The sequence below is a fragment of the Cenococcum geophilum genome (assembly GCF_001692895.1).
Source record: "Cenococcum geophilum 1.58 unplaced genomic scaffold K441scaffold_36, whole genome shotgun sequence".
Lineage (NCBI taxonomy): Eukaryota > Fungi > Ascomycota > Dothideomycetes > Gloniales > Gloniaceae > Cenococcum > Cenococcum geophilum.
This window is the reverse complement of record NW_027137594.1, coordinates 977,589-1,001,027: the sequence shown is the minus strand read 5'-3', so window position 1 is coordinate 1,001,027 and position 23,439 is coordinate 977,589. Positions and strand designations below refer to the sequence as shown.

Here is a 23,439-nt window from a genome sequence, read left to right as displayed (position 1 = left end):
GAGCAAACTCAGGGAATTTTCAGAATGCCTTTAGGACGCGCTTACGATTTAAACTCAACCAATCCTAGCACGTGCATGCGTGAACAGCGCAGCCCTGCATGTTGGCACGTCAAACGACGAGAATCTTCAGATTCTCACGGCGATCCTGCCGATAGTAATTCATACAACAACTAATATGCCCGTCTGCGAAACCTGTCGACGTATGTTTACAGCACAGCGCAAGACGCACTGTGTTGACCTCCGAAAGTTCATCAACTGCAGCAAGAAATGCGACCTCTGCGTCTTGTTTCTGCGCGCGTTTGAGGATGCAGGCCACAAGGAGGAGATCCTCAAGCATATTAGTGAAGGCAGGGCTTCGCCGACTCGCATCTCTTTCTCCAAGGTGCCTCCAGGATACCCAGAGGCATACACATATATTGAAGCCGAGTGCGACCTATCGTCGTCGAAGAAAGCGCAAAGAATCAAGCAAGCTGCGAAAATCGTCCTGTGCTCAAGTGAAAGTATGTAACTCGGTCGCCGTCAATGTGGACTGCTAGGTGCGGATCTGCGATAGTTCATTGTTGAGCTTGCCCATTTGGGAATTTTGGTGTTATGCGGCTCTATGCAAGCTGACGCTAGTGAAATAGGTGCTCTAATCGGCACACAGTTATGGCTCGATGGTTCGATAGACAATACTTTTCCCAATATCAAAAACTGGCTGGACGTCTGTGTCTCTCAACATGCTGAATGCTCGCTGTCTCTTGATACGCCTTTGCCGAGATTGCCAAAACGGGTCATCGACGTTGGCAGCGAGTCCAAAGGTCCACGTTTACGCAAATCTGATAACCTCTCGGGGCTTTACGCCACTCTAAGCCATAGGTGGGGTGATAGCTCTCCGCTGACAACTACAAAGGCTACACTCAAGAATCGTCTTCAAGGAATCCCTCTATCATCCCTCCCGAGAACATTCCAGGATGCGGTCCTCATAACCAGGCAACTTGGGCTCCAATATCTGTGGATAGATTCGCTGTGCATCATTCAAGATGATACTATCGATTGGGAGATTGAGTCCGTGAAGATGGCATCGATTTATCAAGGCGCTCAATTCACCATCGCAGCTGCAGCTGCACAGGACGGTCACGGAGGATGTTTATTCCCTCGCAAACCAGCCGTGAAGCTCGAGCTCGAAAGTCCGAAATCTCCTCAACGATCAGCCAAACCAGGAACAGATACTCCTATAGTTTACCTTAGGATCCAAGCGTCCGAGAATCGATCCATCGCCCAGTCCTCCCTGGGTCGGCGTGGATGGGCGCTACAGGAAGCGCTTTTATCCCGGAGAACCATCTACTTTGCACAAGATCAAATCTTCTGGCAATGTGCTCGACGAACCGTTTCCGAAGACGGTACTCTGGACCTGCAATACCGTACTGCGAAGGAACTGTGGAAGTTCAAATCACAGAATAGGAGGAGGAACTCACATGACCCAAGCGTTCAGACTAGCCTTCGCAATATTTGGTGGAAACTTGTGGAAGACTACTCGTCCCGCCAGTTATCACGAAAGACTGACAAACTCGCTGCACTGGCGGGTATAACAACCTTTTTCCATGAAAGATCCATTGGTGCTCCTCTAGCAGGATTGTGGGTCCAGGATTTGCATTTCGGCCTTCTCTGGACAACCAGACAACCAGTATCCGAAGCCCTAGATGTCAAAGGTAAGTCACGACCAGAGCATTTACATGACATCCCATCCTGGTCCTGGCTATCAATAGACGGCCCGGTACAAGCACCCAAAGACGAGCTTCAGCAGGCAGAAAACAAGCTTGAAATAATCAGCCAGGTCGTTTCGTGGTCGAGTCAGTGGCTGAGCTCCCGTATTACGCATGCTGATATTAAAGTGCGTGGGCTTTTAACGTTGGCAACTCTGATGTGGCAAGAAGAGAGCCCGACACAAATTTTGACCCCGCTTACGTGGTACCGCGGAGCAGCACATGGCGTGCGATGTAATCGTTATGGAATCCTGAACGGCTCTTCACACTGGCAACCCACCGGGGTCTGTTCCTTGAGTACACGCGTTCCCCGTACTCAGCCAGCTGGCAGCCTTGGAAAAGCATCCAAGCTATTGACGCGCAATGTATGGTGCCTGCGCATCTCAACAAACGAGCAAAAAGACCCCAATTCGAAAGAGTTAATAAGACAAAACGTTCTGTTGTTGGAGGGTAAAGAGAAGCATAAATTACGAGACGACTGGGTGAACTGCAACAAAACACTTTTGGCAGAATGCGCCAGCCAAAATAATGGTTTGGTTGATGTGGATTTCCTTGTTCAGCGGGGTACTCCGAGCTCATTTGTGGACTTCGAAGAGGCTGGATTTGATATGGGTGAGTTTACTCGAATCGGAGTAGGAGAGATCAAAGGGTCCTGGGGTAGGACAAATTCACCAAAGGGGAAAGCGTACTCGAGTGGGATGAAAACTCTCACCTTAGTGTAGGATTAAGGTGGATCTTCTTTTAGTCACATAAGCGCGCTGTGCAGTTCATAGCCTGTACTTAGGGGATTGGTAATATTCGGAATTGGGAGTTATGAGCTAACACAAGGGTTGCATACATGGATTGCAGGCTCCCAGGTAGAAGTCCTGATTACAAATATCGCAACGATTGATGAACAAGGTCACGAGGACTCGTCACCAATCTGAGAATCCGTGAAAGAGTGGAGGTATTTGTTGAGTAGTCAATGTAATCGAAACCTCCTATCAAATGCTTCCAATGAGAGGAATTCGCATTTGATTCAGTTATTCTTTTCTTGATTGATCACAGAATATGGACTGAGGATCTGAGAATTGGTCCCACAGTCTGGGATGAAAGATGAATTTGCTCTTTCTTGCTCGGATTTTTATCACTCTAGGAGGCTTGCGAAGCCTTCCGTAATCATCTTCCAGTCGTCGGGATAAGAGGTTGCCCATTTCTGAACTTCCTTGATCTCTGTAAGGTCATCTTGCATGTGTTGGGTGGAGGTTGTTCCATTGAGAACAACAACTCCCAAATTCATCACAAGACTATACAAAGCGGAGGCATTAGAGACTTTTACTGAATCAGCGAGCTTAGCAACTGTCTCGGATGCCAAGAGGCGGGGATTTCCAGTCAACGTCCAGAAAGACTGGTACATGATGCCTCTCTCGATGCAAAATCCCCTGAGTTCGACATCGTAACCTGTCGAAGGATAGAATCTGTTCTGAACCACTGAGGGCTTTACGGACGAGTTTTCAAAAAGATCTTCTAGCATTCCCGGGGGGACGTTGGAGATTCCTAGCCTAAGGATTTTGTGGGGCACGTATGATTCAAGGATTTTCCAGGCTTCCAAGGTTGCATGACTGGTCGGATACGGGGAATGCAAAAGGAGACAATCAATGTAAGACTCGTTATCGGCGTTTTGATCTTCTGAATGCCGTAGATTATGCAGTGAGGATGATACCGAGGCGTGAATTTGAGTCTTCAATCCATCTCCAAGGTTGTATGGCATGTTATTCGGATCTTGTCCGCGAGGCGATGTGAACTTTGTTTGAAGCTGCCACTAAATAAGCCACGCTCGCATACTGGGCCATCTAGTTGCGCACATATATGTCGCTCCTTTGAACCTTGCCCTCTTTGAAAGCCTCTCGAAGTGCGATTCCTACTAACTCCTCGCGGTAATGTCGAGGCTGCGCTGCGGTATCAATGCCCCGAAAGCCTGCTGCTAGCGCTTCTTTGACAAGCCGTGAGGTTTCATCTTTCTTCCATGCAGTGCCATAGATGAAAGCGGGTTCTGAGCCTGCTGGAAGAAGCGTTGAGTGAGTGTTATTAGACGTCATTTTTGTCTGTGATGGGAAAAAGCGTGGATATTGGCGTCCCGAGAGATGTTGCCAAAGTTGCAGGAGAATATAAGAAGCCCGTAGTCTACCAAGGCGGGGCACCCTCACAGGAGGGATTAATACATAATTGATAGCTTGATGATGGCTCAAGCAAAGAGTTGGGTTATTTGTTCCTGGGTAGGTCTGATTAAGCAGTATGGGGCCTCCTTTGGTAATAGGTGGCTTTAGCATCCGGCAAACTCGAGGCTTATCCTCCGAAACAGATTTTAGGCGCAGAGGGCGGCCACAATCAACTCCGCCGTAACGTTTGCCCACTAAGGTGCGCCCTAAATAATCTTTTCTCGACTGCAGGTCATAATGAGGAATCCAGTGGCATGCGTCTCATGTCGTAGCGCGAAGCAAAAATGCATACACAACGACAAGCCACCGTGCGAACGCTGCAAAGTAACCTCACGCGCCGATTCTTGTCAATTCCCTCCACCTGGCACCTCTTCTATCCACCGACAGCCTAAAAGGCCTCGTTGTGACTCTCCACAGGTGTCTAGTAGTACATCACCGTCTAATCCTTCGCCTTCCCGGCGTGCCGACACCTCTATTCCTACCAATCCTTCTGCTCCTCCCGTTCCACCTCTACCTGCACTCGAGAGTCTACCGGCTGTCCAATTGGCTAGCGTGGATCCTTTCGACCTGCTGACGGACGAGGTGAAGAATAGCTTCCTCAGGTGTTCATACAAATGGTGCTTTCACCATATTCCGACGCTTCTACTACGCATTCACGACCGAACACTTGAGAGATGGGTGGTTTGGGCAATACTGGCACTGGCCATAAGGTAGGTCGGGTGCTAATCAGGTATAAATCCGCCAGACATAGAGACGGTCATAACTCGAAGTAGATTTGTCAAAGAAGCCCCAAAGCCATACAAATCGCAAACAGAAGCCAGCAATGCCTTCGCGGCGCACGCCAGGCAAATCCTCCAGTCCGATCTTGAGACACCTAGCATCAGTCGCGTTCAAGCACTTCTAATGCTCACAGGACACGACTGGGGTGCTGGAAATGGTCGAAGAGCCTGGATATACCTGGGCATGGCTATACGAATGGTTCAAATCATGGACCTCTGCCAGGAACCTTCCTATCCCAAGGATCGCCCCCTGTCCCGAGAGGAGTTCATTGAAATGGAGGAGAGACGACGAACCGCTTGGACTTGTTTCCTGATGGATAGTCTGCTCAGTGGCGGCAAAGGACGGAAGCGCTCACTTGATGCTTCTGACATTTCGATTCAACTCCCGTGCGAAAAAGACCATTTCGTGTTTGGTGAAGCAGTGCGCTGTGAGAATTTAAATGGGGACCTGCAGATGCCTCTCCCATCTCTTCCTGTTGGGGAATTGGGAATTATAGCCTACAGCCTCCGAGCTGCAAATATTTGGGGATTAGTTGCTCGATGGGCGTGCTCGAATACAGTCAACAGTGAGTTCCCGTGGGCGCCGTCTGAATTTCAACGATTAGTCTATGCGCTCAATTCATGGAAGAATTCATTGCCTCAAAGGTTACAATACGACATATTCTCCCTGCGCGCCCACAATGCTATTGATCAAGGTCAGGCCTTTTGCTATATGCACTCGATTCATTTCATGTCTTCTATGTTCCTTCATCGTGCCTATCTGCCTGTGCTTGGACCTCAAAACGACCAGTCTGAAGTCCCTAGGTCATATCAGGATCATCCTGATACATGGAAGCATTGGCAGAAGTTATCTAGGACCGAGCTTGTCCGAGAAGCCACTACGGTCTGTGAAATGCTCGAAGAGATGCGTACATTTGGTGTTTTCTTCCTCAGAGGACTGGTTCCCTGGATAGGATTTACCATTTATACAGCAGTTGGTGTAATGCTTTACAGCTACAATTTTCCCGGCGAGGAGGATGGCCCGAGTGACTCTCAAAAATCACTCAACCTTGTGATCCAGGGCTGTGTATTTTTGAAGGAGATGAAAGGCCAGTGGCCAATGGCGCAGCACTGGGTAAGGATCAACTCTTATTCGATTAAACAATTCCTCTTCCCTCTTTAGCAGTGTCACTTCCTAATGGCCTTTTCTTGCAGTTCGAAACAATTAAACGCATGCAAGCATTCTATAGGACGATTCATGGCGAGGATGGACCCGTCTCACCGGATGAGCGACGGGCACTTCGTAGTGCGTTGGTTGATTATGGCGCACTGCAACCATCTCCAGTCCAGAAACCCCAGGACGAGCAAACTCCAGTAGCAGAGCCTACTCAAGACGTAAGCTTAATTCTATTATCAAAGCCACGGGTAAACACTAACCGCATCACAGACTACAGTAGCCGGTCTCGCTCCGATTTCTCCAACGTCTACGCCTTTCGGGTCTGCCGGATCACTCGTCAGCCCTGGGCAGACGTTCCCTGTCAGTAACGATAACTCATTCGACTCGGATTTCGATTTCGCCAGCGCCGACTTCGACAACATAACGGTTAATGCCACGCAAGGATTCTGGGCTTCTTTCCCAGGAGAGGTCGGCTATAACTGACTTTCCTGTATGGTCGACGTCAGTGGCAGTGGTGGCGGTGCTGGGATGTAGATCCGCTACACATGCAACCATACAAAAATTGCATGGTCATGCCACAAGAAAATGTAGCGACCATCTTCCGGCCACCGTTATGATCTTGCGATGGCTTGAGACACACCTGTGAATGGTTTCTTGCATGTCGCTTCCCCGCGTGTTGGCGCGATCGGCATAGCGGCAGACTTGCAGCGGCATCGTCGGCGTCTTCGGCACCCTCGGCATCTTCGGCATCTTCGGCAAGTATATCTCCCCCCTAGTCAGTATACGGCATTATGTGGGGATGGCCTTCACTTGTTACTCCTCCAACAACTACACCTCTTGGAATATTCTGCATATAGATCTCCCTCTTGCAACAGGGTCCCGATAGCTATCCGCGATCCCAGAGGCTACCCGGACTCATCAAGATGAATCGTACCACCTCGCCGCGCCGTTATCTATTTCGGGCTTACCCGCGGAAAACGACTGCGATACTGGAGACCTTTTCCTAAGCCTCAGGGGATATTAACTGTATTTAATGAAGCAGCACCGCTGCGGTAATGGACACTCAGTCAGGTTTTCAACACTTTTCACAATTTTAGCTAAATTCCTGAGTGTCTTTGCATTATCAAATATCCTTCCTCACGTACCACAATGCCAGCCACAATTCGTCAGTACAAAGCTGCATGTGTTCAGGCTGAACCAGGATGGTTCGATCTTGAGAAGTCTGTCCAGATCACCATCAAATATATTAACGAAGCAGGGAGGAAGGGATGTAGGCTTGTTGCATTCCCTGAGACCTGTAAGTTTGATGGAGTTTCGGAAAATACCGCCATCTGTTGCTGACAGAACCAAAGGGATTCCCGGCTATCCGTACTGGCAATGGAAAGTCAATTTCCAGGACAGCCTTCCTCTTCTTAAAAAGTACCGCATGAACAGCCTCCGTTCCGATTCCGATGAAATGCAGCGAATCCGCTCAGCAGCCCGCATGAACAAGATCTACGTCTCAATGGGATACAGCGAAATTGACGGACACTCTCTCTACATGGCTCAAATTATTATCGACCCACGAGGCGACGTTATCAACCATCGGCGCAAGATTAAGCCCACACACGTCGAGCGACTCGTTTTCGGTGAGGGCACAGGCGACTCGTTGGACTCGGTTGTCGACACGGAGATCGGCAAACTAGGTCACCTAAACTGCTGGGAGAATATGAACCCGTTCCTGAAGGCACACGCAGCGGCTCTAGGCGAGCAGATCCACGTCGCGGCATGGCCCGTCTACCCGCCTGCCACTACGCTGAAGTATCCGGACCCCTACACGAATATTGCGGAGACGCAGTCGGAGCTCGTCTCACCCGCCTACGCCATTGAGACCGGCACCTGGGTCCTCGCGCCTTTCCAGGTTGTGAGCACCGAGGGCGCCAAGCTGAATACCCCTGAGCGTCTCCGCGACCAAGTCACCGAGGGTATGCACTCGGGCTATTCGCGCATCTACCGCCCAGATGGATATCGCGCCGTTGCCGATCCCGACCGCGAATGGGAGGGCTTGATGATCGTTGATGTCGACTTAGATGAAGCGCACTTGACGAAGGTCATTGCTGATTTTGTGAGTTAACCCTGTTTTTTGGCTGTCTCAAATGTCCGCAATTCTAGGATTGATGCTGATTGATAGCGCGAACATCAGGGTGGTCATTATATGCGCCCTGACTTGATTCGGCTCTATGTTGATAAGAGACCCAAGACTTATATCGTCGATGCCAATCAGGTAGAGAAGGGCGAGCTGCCGATGAGCACATTGGAGAGGGTGGGCTTGAAGAAGCCGCTGCCGAAAGAGGATGAAGAGGACAATGGCAATGGGTATGTTAAAGTTAAGTAGGAGTTGACACTGGTGGATTGTGGCAATGCAAAACAAAATCGCAATAGGATGTCAGCTGGGTTGGAGCTTGAACGGCAGGCCTACCCTGAATGGTGATGTAACTCTACTCTCAATTGTTAAAAAATGATTTCTATATATGTCAGGCTTTGATGTGCATCTTTGACTGCTATTTTTAAAGTGTGAGTGAATAGACAGTATTTAATAGGAAAATTGAAGCGCTTTGGAATCCAAACCTCTTCTAAGTATATAGCATTCACGACTAAAAAGCTTAAGGATACTTATATAGATCCTAGCAGTTACATGTTTACTTAGTAGCCTTGATAGACTGCCCCACATCCTGCGCCGGCACGTTTTAGCAGGTTAGACTTGCTATTAAGCAAGATGAGCAAGACTGAGGCCTTCTACCTGCTTGCTTACAATTTCCACCGCCCGCTGCTTGCTTGCTTGTCTTGGACAGCCTAAAAAGGTCCGCTTGCTTGGCTGTTGCCAAGCTTTTAAATGGATTTTTAGTGATCGTTAGGCGCTTAGACCCAGTACTCAATTGCCACCCGGTTGATATTGCCACTTAGTCGGTAATAGGTAATGAATAGGTAATAGAAACAGGTCGATAGGTAATGGAAATCCGATTCAGGCCAATATAACTAGATGATTCCTGTTGTTCTTATTCTTGATCATCCTGTTCGACAATTCCCTACCTCTTCTGTCCGGCCAGGATCCGGGCAGTAACACTTGGCAGTAACTTTACTGCCCGAATCTTTTGCCAAGTTCGATTCTGCCGGTAAAATCAGTGGCTTTGAGCTTGTTTTTAGTGTTGTAGATCTTAATAAGCCACGGCGTCGCAATTCAGCTCCGCTTGAGTCGTGATCTGCACCTGCATCGTGAGCCTTAGCGTGGTGTTGTACGCAAAAATATGCAATTAAGATTCAGGAAGGGGTTATAATTCAATTAAATTGTAGATATCATAATGTAAAGTCCTCGCGGCGTAGTGGTACAGTCAGTTCTGCAATTGCTTTAATTTAATTTAGAGCTAGCCTAACATAATTACACCACTTTCCCAAAGTTCTTGAGTGGCCTATTAGGCTATAATGCAAATATATAGGTTTAATATAACTTAGGGCGTTAAAAATAAGATAAGAACAACACGATCAATTTAAAGCCTTACTGATACGTAATTTAATAGGAAATACTCTTTTTTTTTAATATTTTTGACACGCCACTAATGGGAACTGCACCCGCGACCTCCTACTGCCCGATTAGGCTAGGGGCCTCGGCGATGATGTAATAAGGCTCGTGAGGCTCTGCAGCGATGCAATGAGGACTAAGGCTCAGCGGCGATGAGACTCAGCGCCGAGCATTAGAAGGAAGTTGAGGCCGCTCGGTCACTGCAGGAGAGCCAGAGTGCTTAGGGGTAGTGTCGAACTTTAGGAGAGTCGATTATTTGGGGTGTCTCTGTCACTGCGGTAGCCACTGCGGTAACGGAGACGCCCCAAATAATCAAGATCGCGATCGTCAAAAATCGTATCGCTGGAAAGCTTGCCGTAGGGGCATCATTAACAACCCCCCACTAATATCGTTAATATTAGTAGCAGGATCTAGCCAAGTTACAGAGGACTTCTTTATATGCATATCAAACACAGCATAAGGTAGTAACTTTAATAGAGTAAGGTAGTAAGCCGTAGGTTACCACTATTGGTTGGGAATAGTTATATTTATCAAAGCTGCGAAATAGCATTAAATGGCCACGTCTCTGGTTAACCCTAAGCCAGTATACAATTTCCAAACTAGGTTTAGCCTACCGTGCACTTAATTGCTTAGTCGCATAGGTAGAATAACTATAGCTTATATCTCGAATTGCGACGACCTAAGATCCTAAGTATTTAGCTGCGTAAGAAAGTTATTAGAGTCATTAGAATCTTTAGAGTCCCAACCAGAGGATACTAGTATAAGAGACGGTGGGCTAAATAGATAGATAAATATATTTAATATCATTAACGGTTACTCTTAAGAGGATTTAAATAAGGTTAACTAACGTTTCCGCTTATTAACAGCCGCTTATAGTAAGCACTATAATCTCGCAGGTGCAGTTAATACAGGTAGTATATTTAACGATATTTCAAGCTCCTTACGGACCCCTACTACCAATCTCTACCTCTTCTTCTATTAAGATATCTATTGTTTTGCCTACTCTTTATACTTTATAGCCCTCTCAGCTTATTTAAGGCCAGTAAGACCATGCTTATTAGCCTTACCCTTCTTCTTAAACTTTACCTTTAAAGTCTAAACCGGATTAGGTAGTTCTATTAGTATAGCATTATTCTTTCTACGCACCCCTTTAAATTTAAGAAGAAGCTATTAAGTCTACCGCTAAAATAAGTCTATAAGAACTTCTACTTACTTAGTAGGGTATAATTTAGTAATTACGTTATATACTACAGTCGCCGCGCCTAATACTATATCTGCTCCATTATTGCTAAAGCGGTTACTGTTAGTAATAGCTTTATCATTGGGACTAAGTTAGGTATTATAACTTAGTTGCTAATTAAATCTAATAGTAAACGGCCTGTTAAGTAGCTATTAGGGGTAAAGAAGGCTTAATAGCAATAACGCTAATTTCTGTAGAGTTTTTTCCATCTAATAACAATATAGGAGGCTATATTGAACAGGAAGATTATAGTCGCCTTGCTCTAAATAGCAGCCGTATTTACTATAGCCGTCTTTAGTATTAAATCTTCGTGTATAAAACTTTAAGAGTCGCTAATACATGCAAGTAATAATATAGTTACTTTTAAGCGGCCTATACTTCTTACTATCCTCAGCGAGCTAGCCAAACTATTTATAGTTAGATTTAATAACTTCCTATTCGTCTCGTATAAGCCTAATAGCCTTATTAGTTACTTAACCCTATAGTAACTAAAATATATAAATATCTTAAAGCCGGAAAGACTCCCTATAATCCTTATATTCTAATCTCTTATACTCCTTAAACTTTTTATTAATTACTAACTTAATCTAATTAATGACTTCTAGTAACGCAAGGTTCTTATATAACCTTACTTTTATTACTAGGTAAATTAATTCGCCCCTTTATAAGGTATTAGCACTAAAATTACAGTAATAACAAGTATAAGCCCTATTAAAGTAGGCCTCCCTTAGGCCCCAATAATCTTTAATTTTAAGAGCCTCTAGCTAGTTAAGTTAATATATAAGTGTATTATAATTGGCTTTAAGTTTAGCGGGACTCTCTAACTTAGTATACGCCTAAATTAAGTCCTCTAATATCTTCCGTTTCTCCTTTAAGTACTTACCACTGTTAACTAATATAGTCTTAATATTTTTAACAACGTGCCACTTATAGAGTTGCATCTAGATATCCTTCTAAATAAGCTTTTCTATAGCCAATATGAAGCTAGCTCCCTAATCGCTAATATAAACTTTTAGTATAGGTATATTATAGAACATAAACTCATTTATAAAGTTATGCATTTCTTTAAACACCTACTTAGCCTTAGATATAATAATTAAGTATATAATTAGAACTGTCTTACTAGTATTTATTATTATTACTACGGTTAATAGCGGTATGCGGAGCTAGTTTATAGAGAATGTTGTATTAGTACAAATATAGAAGCTAGAGGCAAATTAATATATAAAAGTAATTTATTTGGGAGTTACAAAGGTAAGTTAAATAAGGACTTAAGAGGTAGCGTTACCTAGGGAGAAAAGCAAGTTAGTATTAAGTTAGTGGTAGATAGCAAATAAACATCCTAGGCGCTTTAATACCAAAGTACTCCGAGATATACCACCGCACGGTTAGATTATTATATTTAGTGGGTCCCACTATACTAATTTATAACTTAGATATACCGGAAAATGCCATATTATCTATACTGCCGGGATTAAGGCTAAAGGTCGTTTATCCAATAAACCTAAATCTACAGCGGTAACTTATTCCTTTCCTGTTCTTTCTATAAAGCTACAAGATACGCCTATTTAGAAGGCTAGCAAGTAATCTAGATAAAGGGGAATATTCTTCTTAATAGAGTCCTATTATTACTTAGATATTATAATCACCCTAATCTTGCTATTACCTTAATCTTACCATCGCCTTAATCTTAATCGCCTTAATCTTACTACCTCTTAGATCTTACTAAATAAAATAGTAAGCTTACCTGTTTTAGTATTAACTTCCATATAAATACGCAAGCAAGTATAGAAGCCGGCTTATTGGAGAGCTGAATGGAGCTCTATAAATCGCTCCTGCTTTATTACACCTCCTATCTATTTACCTTAATGAACTTACCCTCCTATATTCCAGTAGTTACGACTACTTATTAGTAGCAAGTTATTAGCGGATAGAAGCCGCCGTACCTCTCCTGCGGATACATTAGCAGCCTAGTGGTTAAGGGCTTCCGCTATAGTTACTGTATACTATAGCCAACGGTTCCTATATTTTAGAAAAAAAAGAGAATTCGGTATAGCTGCGCAGGTATATATACCGTTATTAACTTTTATAACCTAGGTAATAACTCTTTTATTCACGCGCTTATAAGCAGAGATATAATAGGGACAATTCTTCTTTAAAATCTTTCTATTTGGCCGCCTAAGTAATTAACCTTCCTCATCCTTCTGCTGGTGGTTATCCTTAGTAAGCTTCCAATAGTTACAAGTCTCTCCACCATAAGCTCTACATTTCATATAGAGTCGCTATATAATTCGGCCACCACTTATACAGAGTTCGCGGCCTTAAGAGAACGCGTAGTTATTAAAGCGCTATACTGCTAAGTCTCAAGTATTATAGTGCTTACCAGCTTCTAGCTCAAGCAAGTATTCAGGAGGGATTAATTAAATAGCTACCTACATTGCCGCGATCGCGTTCTTATTTCTTAGCTTCTTATAAGCCTTCCATTTAACGGACTAAGCTTCCTATAGCGCGGCGGCGGGAGCAACTAAGGTAGGAGCGTCCATTTTAAATAAGAATCTTAGTACGGAGCGTAGGGAGCCATTACCACGTATTTATATAGAGCTTGGGTGGCGATTGAGCGGTAATAGTTGACATAGCGGTGACAAAAGTACGTGCACGTCCGTTTGACCGTGCGGCAGCCTACGGGGCATGCCGGGGTAGGGGGGCATTTGGTAAACATTGCATTTATATGGCTTTTACTAGTAAAATAGGTGCCCGAGTAGTGCCTTGGCTACCCTAACCGCCTGCTAGGCCGCCGCCGATCAAAAGATTCGGGCAGTAAAGTTACTGCCAAGTGTTACTGCCCGGATCCTGGCCGTCTTCTGTCGACCTAAATCGGACTTCCTTACCACCATCGAACTACTGTCTGACGACCTAGATCGTCTTTACGTACTTTGTCTTAGTTGTCTCTCAACTTATAACTAAACGTTTCATCGAATGTCTCATTACCTATTTTCTATTACCTATTTAACTCAGTTGCCTGGACCTACCTAATCTATATAGAGAGCTTCTAGAGCTATATTCAATAGACAGAGTCCTAATCCTGCATTGTTCGTTTAACATCTTCTGCACCTTGTTTCCTAAACCCATCATTGTGTAAAACATGTGTCCAAGGCTGCTAAGCTAACTGCAAGACATGAACACTCTAGGCGGACACTTTGAATTTCTTCGAAATTGGATCTTATATTTCCTAGCATTTTGACCTAATTTTATCTCACTTTCCCCAGTCATCCAACGCAAGGAGCAATCTCTAGTTCTCTCGGCCAACACATGGGTCGCAGACGTTCCTGGAAAGACAATAAACTTGTTTCCAGTGCGTACAGAGAAATTTCGATTGTAATATTGTAGATTTGGAGAGCAAAATCTCATTCTTAATCTATCCATTAGACCGCTATGATTTTGTATATAATTCCCACTAATAGGAACAGGACGACGCCACCCATGCAAATCCTTCAATCCCAATGAGACGGCCTGTTGCAGTGCCCGACCCCCACAAATATAATGACACGGCTAGACGATAACTAAAGAGAATATACAATAGGCGAGGGAGAGGGCGAACTCTTAACGTGTATAGGTGCCCCATAGACAACTTCATGGCACTGTCAGAAATATAGAAGGAGAGGTGGAAGTGGAAGTGCTGCATATAGCGGAAAAGGAACCATCATTAGCGGAAGGGTCGAATGGCGCAATGCGGTTGCATAAGCGTTTCTCAGTTGCACGGGCACCCAAAATAGTCACGCCCCAGTGCTTTCATCCCAGAACTGGTTGATAAGCTTCTCTGGTAATACACCTTTTCTTGCCATCGGGGTGAAAACCTTAAGGGTTAGCGGCCTGACGTTATGATTGCAAACTACAACACAAGCTTTGTCTTTCGTCTTCATAGTAAGGTCGCGTATGTCTGCGATTAAGCGGGTTAGCTTGCGCAATTCTTTCTGATTCTTATTCTCCCAGTCTAGAAAGTGTGCTTCGGCATTAGTATGCTCAACCTTTCTAAAAGTGCCATTGTCATGACCACGGCGAATAATCTTGGTGTAATGGCATTTTGGTGGCTTCGGATCCGACTCAGCTGTTGAGACTTTTGCGAGAGAATCAACCAGTGAGCTGTCGCTATTTCTTCGAGAAATGGCGTCAACGGATCCATTTTCCGGTGCTTCCGGATTATTGTTCTCCTCACAGCACGTATCAACCTCGAAACGGACAACACAGTTTAGACCGCCTAGGGAGTAGCGAATGGCACGGTGATGGCTGCTACTATCTTCTAGTTCCGGAGGCGACTTTGTAAAGGCACGCTCAAAACTATGCCCAAAGCCAGATGTCTGGTGTCCGTAGATAAACTCGCATGCACTTTTCTCTCTTCGCGTTATAAATAGTGTATTCTTGACCACATGCAAGTCCATGCGGAAGCTTTCGTGCGCCCGGCCCATGGCGAAGTTCAGTAGCTTCCGAAGGCTATTTCGGTTAGCAACAAGGTCAACATCGTTGAAGCGGACGCTCGGATTCATAAGGGAGACAGCTTCGAAGAGAGGTTCAAAGGGATATGTCGGGGCATGGAAGGCGTCTTGGTCAATGAAATTGATACGGGAATCCTTGACTAGAGTAGTGGGTAACTTCACTGGCGTCCACACCGGAGGAGCTCCTACTTGGAATGTTAGCCAAAGTAACTATAACTGCTAGAAGGGTACTTCGACCAACATGCCTGGTACATATACTGTCGGAGCTTTGGAAGAGACCCAGTTATAGGTACACAGCAATTCAAATCCGTCCTTAGAAGAAACTGGCGTTGGGGAAGGTTCAAGTTCCGCGGACTGGAATGTGCTAATCTGAAACGCAGTGCCTTTCATCATCCAATCCCGCCTGTCATGAAGACTGATAGATTTTCTCCTTCTTCTTTCTGGCCTCTAGACGGAGTTAACGGCGCTATAAATAATGCGAAGGCCCAAAATAAAGTCTCACACACCTTTCCTTGAGTTTGCTTGCCATCCACGGGAAACTCTATCGCCTTAGGAGATCTCGGAGACCTCGGAGATCTAGGAGACGAGGGGAATGGTAGATCTTCTCCATGAGAATCCCCAGGAGACATGCTGTGGATCTTTGAGACTCGTCTATAGTGCTTAGGAGTCCTTTGGTCAACCGGGACGGATTTAGTCGTTGCTATGGGAGCCACTTTAATAGACTGGCTTATCACTTTGACAGTTTTTGTAGCAGGAGTACCATTGGGCTCCTTTACTTCAATCACCATTTGTCGCGACAGCTCCGGGCATTTCGATGCCTTAGACTTCTGATGCTGATTGAGGACGTCGGCGGGGCGATAGCGGCGACCGCATTCACGAGTAGGCATATTGGAAGAAAAGATCACCGACTCCTGTCACATTTAGGAAGGCCTGTTGATGATAATAAAGTCAATTGTCCCGTAGAAAAGAGAAAAGCGAAAAAAACGAGCGCACGAAGAAATGTGGATGACCCAGGTTTCTCAACGAACATGACAGGACATCGGTGTCCGGGAGGTCGCTGGCGCAGAGCTGTCAAGTTACCAATTCTACGAGAGCATACACACACCATGTCTTAGCCCCGTTAAGTTTTACCGTCTAACAGAATTCCGAGTCGCTGGCTTCCACATGGCGATGTTAAATGGTTCAACATGATGAATTGTGGGGGTTGAATGATGGAAGAGATGAGGGTGGCACAAAGCGATTCCGTGAGCCGAAGAATGCCAACGGAAAGATTATGCCTTCGTGTAGTTCTATTATTGGCTAGCTTGCAGACAAATTACCAACTTCGTTGGCGGGAACTAGAGATCACTAGGCTTGATTTCATACTAAACGGTAAGGCAACACGTACACCCAAATTTTCTGCGAGATGATTGGTAACATGACAGTGCCCGTCACCTGTAAGTAAAAGTTCGCATTACCGAAAGCCGGACTCTTTTAATTATCCTCATGAAATGTAATTAATTATTAAAAGCGCGTTGCTCGGGTCTTTTGATAGTAAACTATTACTTAACAATACCATATACGTTTCGATATTGTTATTATCCTCTAATGAGTGTCCATAAATAGAAACATAGCTAGCCGAGTTGTATCTCCTATAAAATTGATCACATGAGGTAATAAAATCAACATACTCATCGTTAACTGCTTAATTTTTCGTACCCATGTGCCGATATTATTCTCCCATTCGCACCAACAACTCTCCATCCCCCACACATTTTGGAGAACTCATTCAAATCATTATAATTCCATTGCTGAGACATTTTCCAGTACTTCAAACATCTGTATCTCCTCTTATCAGGCACCGTTTACCATTTTTAATAAGGGTTATTCATTAGAATGCCCCGAGCCTCTCCATGCCTTCGCTGCTTTCTTTGTATCCTGGTCTAATCCCTGACCTTACTACAGCTCCTGTCTCCGCCACCCCATCCTATCATCGTTTTCATTGTCGTTTGCCTCACAGTTGGGTTAGTGGCCGCCTTTCGAACAGAAGCTTCTCGTAGCTAGTAATTCTTGGATGCCGCCTTTTCCGAATGATATTATTTTGCCCGTGGATTTTCACGGGACCCAGCGTATATCTTCGTCTCCTGAGATGCCTTGAAGTGATCGTCGAAGGTCTGCCCCCCGGATGGGTCTTTAGTAAGGATTCTAGCAGTTTTGCTGGTGCAAAATAGGACTCATACATTAGTGAGCGTACATAGAACATGGTTATATATGCATTCAGGAGGATTCTATACTGATATCGGGTTGGCTTGGAGTAAGTAATTTGACTACGTGGTGCAAATGCTAGGGGCTTCGTTGTCAAAAATTGAACCCGAATTAGAGCAAAATATTGAAGGGATTAGTGACTTGCAGTCCAAATGAGTAGCAAACGAGTAATAAGTTTCATATTCTGCTCATGACGTAAAGCAAACCATTCCAATTTCTTATTCCTTGAAGGTGCTGTCCAGTGACTATCCCCGAACACCAGAATAACAGCACTGAGTACCTCGGGCACCGAATACCGACCTCGGAAACCAGAATTCAATTTCCAAGCTATCCGCAAATCTATTTATTCCCAGGGGACTTAATGATGCAGCTATAAAAGGGGTTTTCGTGGCACCTGGGAATGCTTAATATCTGAAAATGACTCTCAATAAGACTTCAAGCATCACCAACTTGGGAACAGCATGCGAAAGTATAGTTCATCACCATAAAACGGCGCTCTTAATAAGGAAATGACAGAAGTCGAGGTAAAAACCTCGCCGGTCAAATGAAAACAATAAACATCCTAGACACTACCAAGCGCGCCTCTTCTGCCGTCACCAGTCAAGCAATATCAATCGAAATCGCAAAAGTAATTGTTCGGCACTTTGTTCTCTCCACAAACGTAACGGACGCCATCCATTTCTTCTGAGACCGGCTCAAACGCGCCTCGCGTCCGAAAGCAGCGGAGGCATAAACGCTGGTTAGGCTGCGGAGATCTGTGGGTTTGGTAGTAGACAGAGAATTCTAAATCTATGATGTGTAATGGAAGGACACAGGAAGGTGGTGGGGGTCCAATTGCGCTAGTAGTTATGGATCGATTGTTATAAGGAGATTCCGGAGGAGATTCCGGAGACGATGGCTGAGATGAGAGAGATGTAGAGAGAGGAGAAACTTCACCATCGTTAGGGAATGAGCAGGAAGGCGAGTCGGGCGTAGGCTCGGGCAAAGAATTGGAGATGCTTCTCACATAACCCGTGTATAAAATTGGGGTGTCCAGCGACGGTCTGCATGCGATGGGAGAGCTCCCCATACTTCCAGCAATGATATGAGGTGAGATTCAAGTTGAGATTTGAGTTGGCTATTAAATGTCTACTGAGTGTTGCCGTTGTTGCCTGGTCTCAGGTGTTGTTTGTACTTAGTGTCGGTAATAGAGCCCCTTGGGATCGACGTCGATCATAAGATTAAAGCTGTCTCAAGCTTAACGAGCTTGCTGGTTGCCACCAGTCCAAGGGGATGTTGACCGGTGTTTTATCGCATGCTGCTCTGGAGGAATAGTCTCATTGATTTCGTCTAGCAGCCCCGAGAGCCTCCGCTTATAGGAAATTAAATCGACAGATGTTGCTCGAGTTGATTTCATGTTTAAAGTGTGATTAGCGGTATTTACCGAGCCATATAGGATGCAAAGGAAAGAGAGTTGTGGCTAAGTCCAAATTTCGCAGAAGTTTTCATGTTCAGAACTTATTGAGCTCAACCGCGCTACTTTTAGGGTAACCATCTTAGACAGCCAAAGAAGCTACGAGGCTGGCGGAGTTAACATTCAATAGATTAGGAAGGAGCGAGTGTTGTAGGAGGACAAGACAAATCGGCAGCATTGGACTGTAAGTATGACGGAAAAGGTATATTGACAAGACGTGCAACAATGTATGCCACTCATGATGCACAAACTAAAGTCAGAACCCAAACTAAGGGTCTTTAAGACAGAAAACCGTTTCATCTCACCTGAAGTGGTATATTACAGACCCAACTATGAAGTGAGGTACGATGAGTTTTACCAATTCCCTGTTCTATTCTCCCAAACTACACTAAGTACCTTCAGTCATATCCGAGTCCTCTGCCTTCGCTAAGCCGTGTTCCTTCAACAAAGCATCAATTTCATCCGCTCCCCACAAATGGTGGTAAATCTTTCCCGTCTTCGTCCTACCCACTGTTGCAAACTCGACTATTTCAAATGTCAGCTGCCGTCAAAGATATAATTTTACGGGCGTGGGGAGACAGCTCACTCTTCTCGCTGCTCAACTTCGTCGAATCCATCGTCTTGCTTAACACCTTAACAGCCAACCCACAAGCCTCCTTCAGATCACACTCTTCCTTGTAGTCCTGCTTCAACAAACTCTGCGCGCTCGCATTGTTCGCCCCCACGCTCGTCGCTTTCCACCCACCATAGTTCCCACTGGGATTACTCTGGTAAAGCTGAAATTGGCGTTGGGGGTCGTAGCCGGCGTAGATGAACGAGACACCAAAGGGTCGTAGACCACCATGTTGTGTATATCCTTGCTTAAGATCGCATAGACGGCGTACGAGCTGTTCGCACGGAATGTCTTCGTTGTAGGTGAGAAGGTAGCGTTGAGCGGCTTGGCGGGCATAATTGATCAGGATGTTGGCATCGGCGGTCATGCCTGCTACAGCACAGATCATATTACTGCAATCTCAATATCAATAACGCAGCTCAGCAGTAAATTAGGACCAATAGGGCAACGCACTCGTTTAGAATGTACAGCTTCTCTGCAGAGGTATCTTGCTCAAGCAGCTTGCTGGTGACTTTCCTTTCCGCAGCGAGAACGATTCCGTCTTGTGCTAGAATGCCTAATGCTGTGCCAGCGTGGGAGATGGCCTCCAAAGCATATTCGACTTGGTAGAGACGGCCTTCTGGGGAGAAGATGGTTGTCTTGAGCCCATTTGTTAGCAGGGCTTGCTTCGAAAATGAATGGCTGACAAGGTCTCACTCTTGAGTCGTATCTTCTTGACATTTTGGGCTTGAGCTATGCAACAATAGCCAAAGAGAGGTATAGAAAAGCAGAGAGGGGGATTGCGAAGCGGAAGACTGCGCAAACAGCTGTAGAGGTTGGTAGTTGACGGAGAGCTCCAGGCACAAGCTCATACGCGTCGGTGAACCGCCGCGCCAAGCCTGATGACTTTCTGAGCAACGTCAATGAGGCTCAAGACCAGCATGCAAGAGTTTCACAAATCCTCACCACGCTATTAAATTATTTTACCCTCCAACATGTTGGGGCCTGCTCACCTGCCTCAAAAGCCTCCACCTGGGCTTCCACCCCTACCACCCGGGTGGACTGAACACAAAGCGCCGACAGGTATCATTTAATCTACCAAGCTCAATACTAACATGTACATAGCTGATCACAGACAACAGGTCACTTATACTACTACAACCACCAGACGAAGCAATCTACATACGTCCGGCCCGTTGCCCAGCCGCAATTCTCTCCTCGGCAATTTACACCTACAATACCGTATCAGACTCCCAGCTTCGCAGGCGCATCCATGGGCGGGTCTTATGGCGGAAACTTCAATAATTACGAACACCAGAATTTCCATGGTGGGCAAAACCGCGGTCGAGGTGGTTTCCGAGGTGGCCACAGTTCCCAAGACCGCCACAGAGGTGAGCCTGAGGATAGGCCTAAACATCGGTACGGCATACCAGGATGCAAGCCGTGGGTATTGGTGAAAACCAAAATTGGAAGGCGATTTGTGTATAATACAGAGACGAATGAGAGTTTTTGGAAGTTCCCTGCTGACGTCATGAAGGGTGTGGTGGAATTTGATCGGATAGAGCGGGAAAAGAAGGAAAGGAGAGAGCGAGGAGAACCTAGCGAGGATGAGGACCAGGATATGGTCGAACCAGATGAAGAGGTCTCTGCCGAAGCAGACACAAGAAGCCACACGAAGCATACGCGTGATGAAGGAGAGGAAGACTCAAGTGAATACGAGGAGGTTGAGGTTACTGACAATGAAGAGGACGAAGGAAGTGCGCCTAAACGACAACGCACAGAAGAGCCGGGTAACGACCAGCCTATTGAATTCGATGAGAATGATATAGCATACCAATTAGCTGCTATGGGCCAGGACTACGGCCTCGACCCTAGCGAGTACGGCAACGCCGAAGACGAAGAATGGGAAGAGGGCGCTGAAGGCCTTCCTCTGACCGAAGAAGACTCGAAAGCTCTATTCAGAGACCTTCTGGATGATTGCCATATAAACCCGTACTCCACCTGGGAAAAGATCATTGAAGATGGCCATATCATCCAAGACGACCGCTACACTGTCCTTCCAAACATGAAGTCGCGAAAAGAGTGCTGGGGCGAGTGGGCCCGGGACAAGATTCAAGCGCTAAAAGAACAGCGTGAAAAGCAGGAGAAGAAAGATCCAAAGATTCCGTACTTGGCATTTTTACAGAAGCATGCTACGCCGAAATTGTACTGGCCAGAGTTCCGCCGCAAATACAAAAAGGTGCCTGAAATGAAAGACATGAAGCTTTCAGACAAAGAGAGGGAGAAGTGTTACCGAGAGCACATAAATCGACTGAAATTATCTCAGAGTACCTTGAAATCAGACCTTTCCACTTTGCTGAAGTCGTTACCGCTTTCGGTGCTCAATCGCTCAACGTCGCTTGCTGCCCTCCCTCCTGCGCTGCTTACAGATATTCGGTTTATCTCTCTCCCGACCTCAACTCGTGACCCGCTTGTTGAGACTTACATATCAACCCTCCCACCTGCCCCTGACGGTTCCTCGCTCTCGACTGAAGAAGAGGCGGAGCTGGCGAAGAAGCGTGCCGAGAGAGCGAGGCGAGAGAAAGCTCTTGCGGAGCGAGAAGAGAGGGTACAAGAGGAGAAACGACGGCAGCAGCGTGACCTCGAGTTCGGAAAAGGCAGACTGCGGCAGGAAGAGATAGAGCTACAACAAGCGATGAAGGTTGGAAAGGAAGGGCTGAGGGCGCAGCTAGGATATCTTGCAGATGGGAATGGTGAGAAGGGTGAGAAGGGTGAGAAGGTTGGTGTTGAGGAAGGCAAAGGACCGTGAGCATGCATCGTCATCGTAATTGTTGACTGCTGGGTGCACCAAAAGAAATCAGGTGAATATCCTAATCAGCAAAGTTTTAAGGCTATAGTCTCCAAATCCTATATATATACCTTAACTTTCTTAAATGATATTATCACTCTCATGCCTGCTTTGGCATATGGCCAACTCCTAAGCAAAGAATACAGCAACCAGCTGGACGAAATGCTACGATATATGAGCTGTGCTATATGAAGCTATGAAATAGTTCACTAATGCAGTACTATGCTGCAGAATTATTCCTCAAAATCTACGGTCAGCGTTTCACGTTGCTAATTGCTCTTTCCCTTCATTCCGTCTAAGTTCTGAATATATTGCTAGGGGTGTCGCTAAGGTTCAATACGGATTAGAGGAGTTCTAAAGGTATAGTTGGTTGTTATATATGGGTTGTGACGCGTCTTAGCGCTATCTAGATCTCCTATCCCTTAGCCTAAGAGAAGAAGGCCCGTGCATGAATAAAATAACGTGTATTAGTGCTAGCACTAACAAAATATCGGTATTGCTAATACTACTAATATTCAGATAATATTATAATATTTCTTAGTATATTAAAACTTTATACTATATCTAAGTTTATCTTCTATCTATATAATATCGTATAATATATTTTCTAGAGTTTAAGAAGTTAAGGATTTTAATTTATCTCTTATTTATTATTATTATTATTTATTTATTACTTAACGTCCGATTTGGATCCCTGTTAGGCCTATACAGATTATACCTTTTATATATATAGGGAGAAAACTCTATAAGAAAAACCGTATTCTATCTCTCTACCTTTAAGCCCCGCCTACTTAGCGCCTATAAGTCGCCTACGGGTCGCCTATAGCCCTCTATATCCTTACTTTTAACCTCCCTAGTAACTATTACTGCTATAGTAAGCCTATAGACGCGCTAGTATCCTAAGCTTTACTCTTTTACTATTGTAACGGAACCTTATAGCAGGTACTACGGTAGGCTCGTTAATGGGCTAGGTATATAGGTAATGCAAATTAAAGCTAATAACGTAATAATAACTAGTGGAGTGGTTGCCTAATAGATTAACTCCAATTATATTCTAAGAATTACTATAAAGGAGAGAACTATCTAGGTAGGGACTGTGGTCCTTTAAATACACAACTGTACTCCTAAGAAATCCCCT

General features: G+C 45.3%; 7 protein-coding genes across 7 annotated transcripts; 4 read left to right on the top strand and 3 right to left on the bottom strand.

Annotated features, from left to right (window-relative positions):
* Positions 1 to 601: 601 nt before the first annotated feature.
* K441DRAFT_573339 (HET-domain-containing protein) lies at positions 602 to 1,768 on the top strand (the record flags this gene model as incomplete). The annotated part of the gene is made up of 1 exon (XM_067644051.1): positions 602 to 1,768. A coding segment is annotated over one exon (1,167 nt), but the record flags the coding sequence as incomplete, so codon positions are not given.
* A 725-nt stretch (positions 1,769 to 2,493) lies between these two features.
* On the bottom strand, positions 2,494 to 3,993 carry K441DRAFT_640900 (aldo-keto reductase-like protein). The gene is made up of 2 exons (XM_067646634.1): positions 3,590 to 3,993; positions 2,494 to 3,540 (listed from the first exon to the last, which is right to left on the bottom strand). The coding sequence occupies exons 1-2, from the start codon at positions 3,821 to 3,823 to the stop codon at positions 2,872 to 2,874; spliced, it is 903 nt and encodes a 300-aa protein (XP_067501348.1). The 5' UTR covers positions 3,824 to 3,993; the 3' UTR covers positions 2,494 to 2,871.
* A 184-nt stretch (positions 3,994 to 4,177) lies between these two features.
* On the top strand, positions 4,178 to 6,776 carry K441DRAFT_728291 (uncharacterized protein; the record flags this gene model as incomplete). The annotated part of the gene is made up of 4 exons (XM_067654175.1): positions 4,178 to 4,653; positions 4,714 to 5,836; positions 5,917 to 6,096; positions 6,149 to 6,776. 4 exons carry the CDS (start codon positions 4,181 to 4,183, stop codon positions 6,359 to 6,361), a joined length of 1,989 nt encoding a protein of 662 aa, XP_067501347.1. The 3' UTR covers positions 6,362 to 6,776.
* A 251-nt stretch (positions 6,777 to 7,027) lies between these two features.
* K441DRAFT_679358 (nitrilase) lies at positions 7,028 to 8,252 on the top strand (the record flags this gene model as incomplete). Its single annotated transcript, XM_067651254.1, has 3 exons — positions 7,028 to 7,175; positions 7,231 to 7,982; positions 8,049 to 8,252. The coding sequence occupies 3 exons, from the start codon at positions 7,028 to 7,030 to the stop codon at positions 8,250 to 8,252; spliced, it is 1,104 nt and encodes a 367-aa protein (XP_067501346.1).
* Positions 8,253 to 14,272: 6,020 nt separating this feature from the next.
* Positions 14,273 to 15,647, bottom strand: K441DRAFT_196998 (uncharacterized protein). The gene is made up of 2 exons (XM_067640461.1): positions 15,410 to 15,647; positions 14,273 to 15,349 (listed from the first exon to the last, which is right to left on the bottom strand). Exons 1-2 carry the CDS (start codon positions 15,555 to 15,557, stop codon positions 14,448 to 14,450), a joined length of 1,050 nt encoding a protein of 349 aa, XP_067501345.1. The 5' UTR covers positions 15,558 to 15,647; the 3' UTR covers positions 14,273 to 14,447.
* Positions 15,648 to 18,970: 3,323 nt separating this feature from the next.
* Positions 18,971 to 20,320, bottom strand: K441DRAFT_664068 (proteasome subunit alpha type-4). Its single transcript, XM_067649290.1, has 4 exons — positions 20,171 to 20,320; positions 19,928 to 20,112; positions 19,448 to 19,866; positions 18,971 to 19,386 (listed from the first exon to the last, which is right to left on the bottom strand). The coding sequence occupies exons 1-4, from the start codon at positions 20,192 to 20,194 to the stop codon at positions 19,250 to 19,252; spliced, it is 765 nt and encodes a 254-aa protein (XP_067501344.1). The 5' UTR covers positions 20,195 to 20,320; the 3' UTR covers positions 18,971 to 19,249.
* A 62-nt stretch (positions 20,321 to 20,382) lies between these two features.
* K441DRAFT_640888 (uncharacterized protein) lies at positions 20,383 to 22,428 on the top strand. The gene is made up of 2 exons (XM_067646633.1): positions 20,383 to 20,536; positions 20,596 to 22,428. Exons 1-2 carry the CDS (start codon positions 20,449 to 20,451, stop codon positions 22,260 to 22,262), a joined length of 1,755 nt encoding a protein of 584 aa, XP_067501343.1. The 5' UTR covers positions 20,383 to 20,448; the 3' UTR covers positions 22,263 to 22,428.
* The last annotated feature ends 1,011 nt before the right edge of the window (positions 22,429 to 23,439 follow it).

What these genes read in the sequence shown, in the direction of transcription:
- K441DRAFT_196998 (XM_067640461.1), bottom strand. Translation starts at nt 15,557, where the DNA reads ATGATGAAAGGCACTGCGTTTCAGATTAGCACATTCCAGTCCGCGGAA. An exon ending in TCCGACAGTATATGTACCAG is followed by an intron (nt 15,350 to 15,409) that starts GCATGTTGGTCG and finishes CATTCCAAGTAG; the next exon opens with GAGCTCCTCCGGTGTGGACG.
- K441DRAFT_664068 (XM_067649290.1), bottom strand. Translation starts at nt 20,194, where the DNA reads ATGTCAAGAAGATACGACTCAAGA. An exon ending in CAAGAAGATACGACTCAAGA is followed by an intron (nt 20,113 to 20,170) that starts GTGAGACCTTGT and finishes AATGGGCTCAAG; the next exon opens with ACAACCATCTTCTCCCCAGA. An exon ending in AAGCTGTACATTCTAAACGA is followed by an intron (nt 19,867 to 19,927) that starts GTGCGTTGCCCT and finishes TTGAGATTGCAG; the next exon opens with TAATATGATCTGTGCTGTAG.
- K441DRAFT_640888 (XM_067646633.1), top strand. Translation starts at nt 20,449, where the DNA reads ATGTTGGGGCCTGCTCACCTGCCTCAAAAGCCTCCACCTGGGCTTCCA. An exon ending in TGAACACAAAGCGCCGACAG is followed by an intron (nt 20,537 to 20,595) that starts GTATCATTTAAT and finishes CACAGACAACAG; the next exon opens with GTCACTTATACTACTACAAC.
- K441DRAFT_640900 (XM_067646634.1), bottom strand. Translation starts at nt 3,823, where the DNA reads ATGACGTCTAATAACACTCACTCAACGCTTCTTCCAGCAGGCTCAGAA. An exon ending in TTCAAAGGAGCGACATATAT is followed by an intron (nt 3,541 to 3,589) that starts GTGCGCAACTAG and finishes ATTTAGTGGCAG; the next exon opens with CTTCAAACAAAGTTCACATC.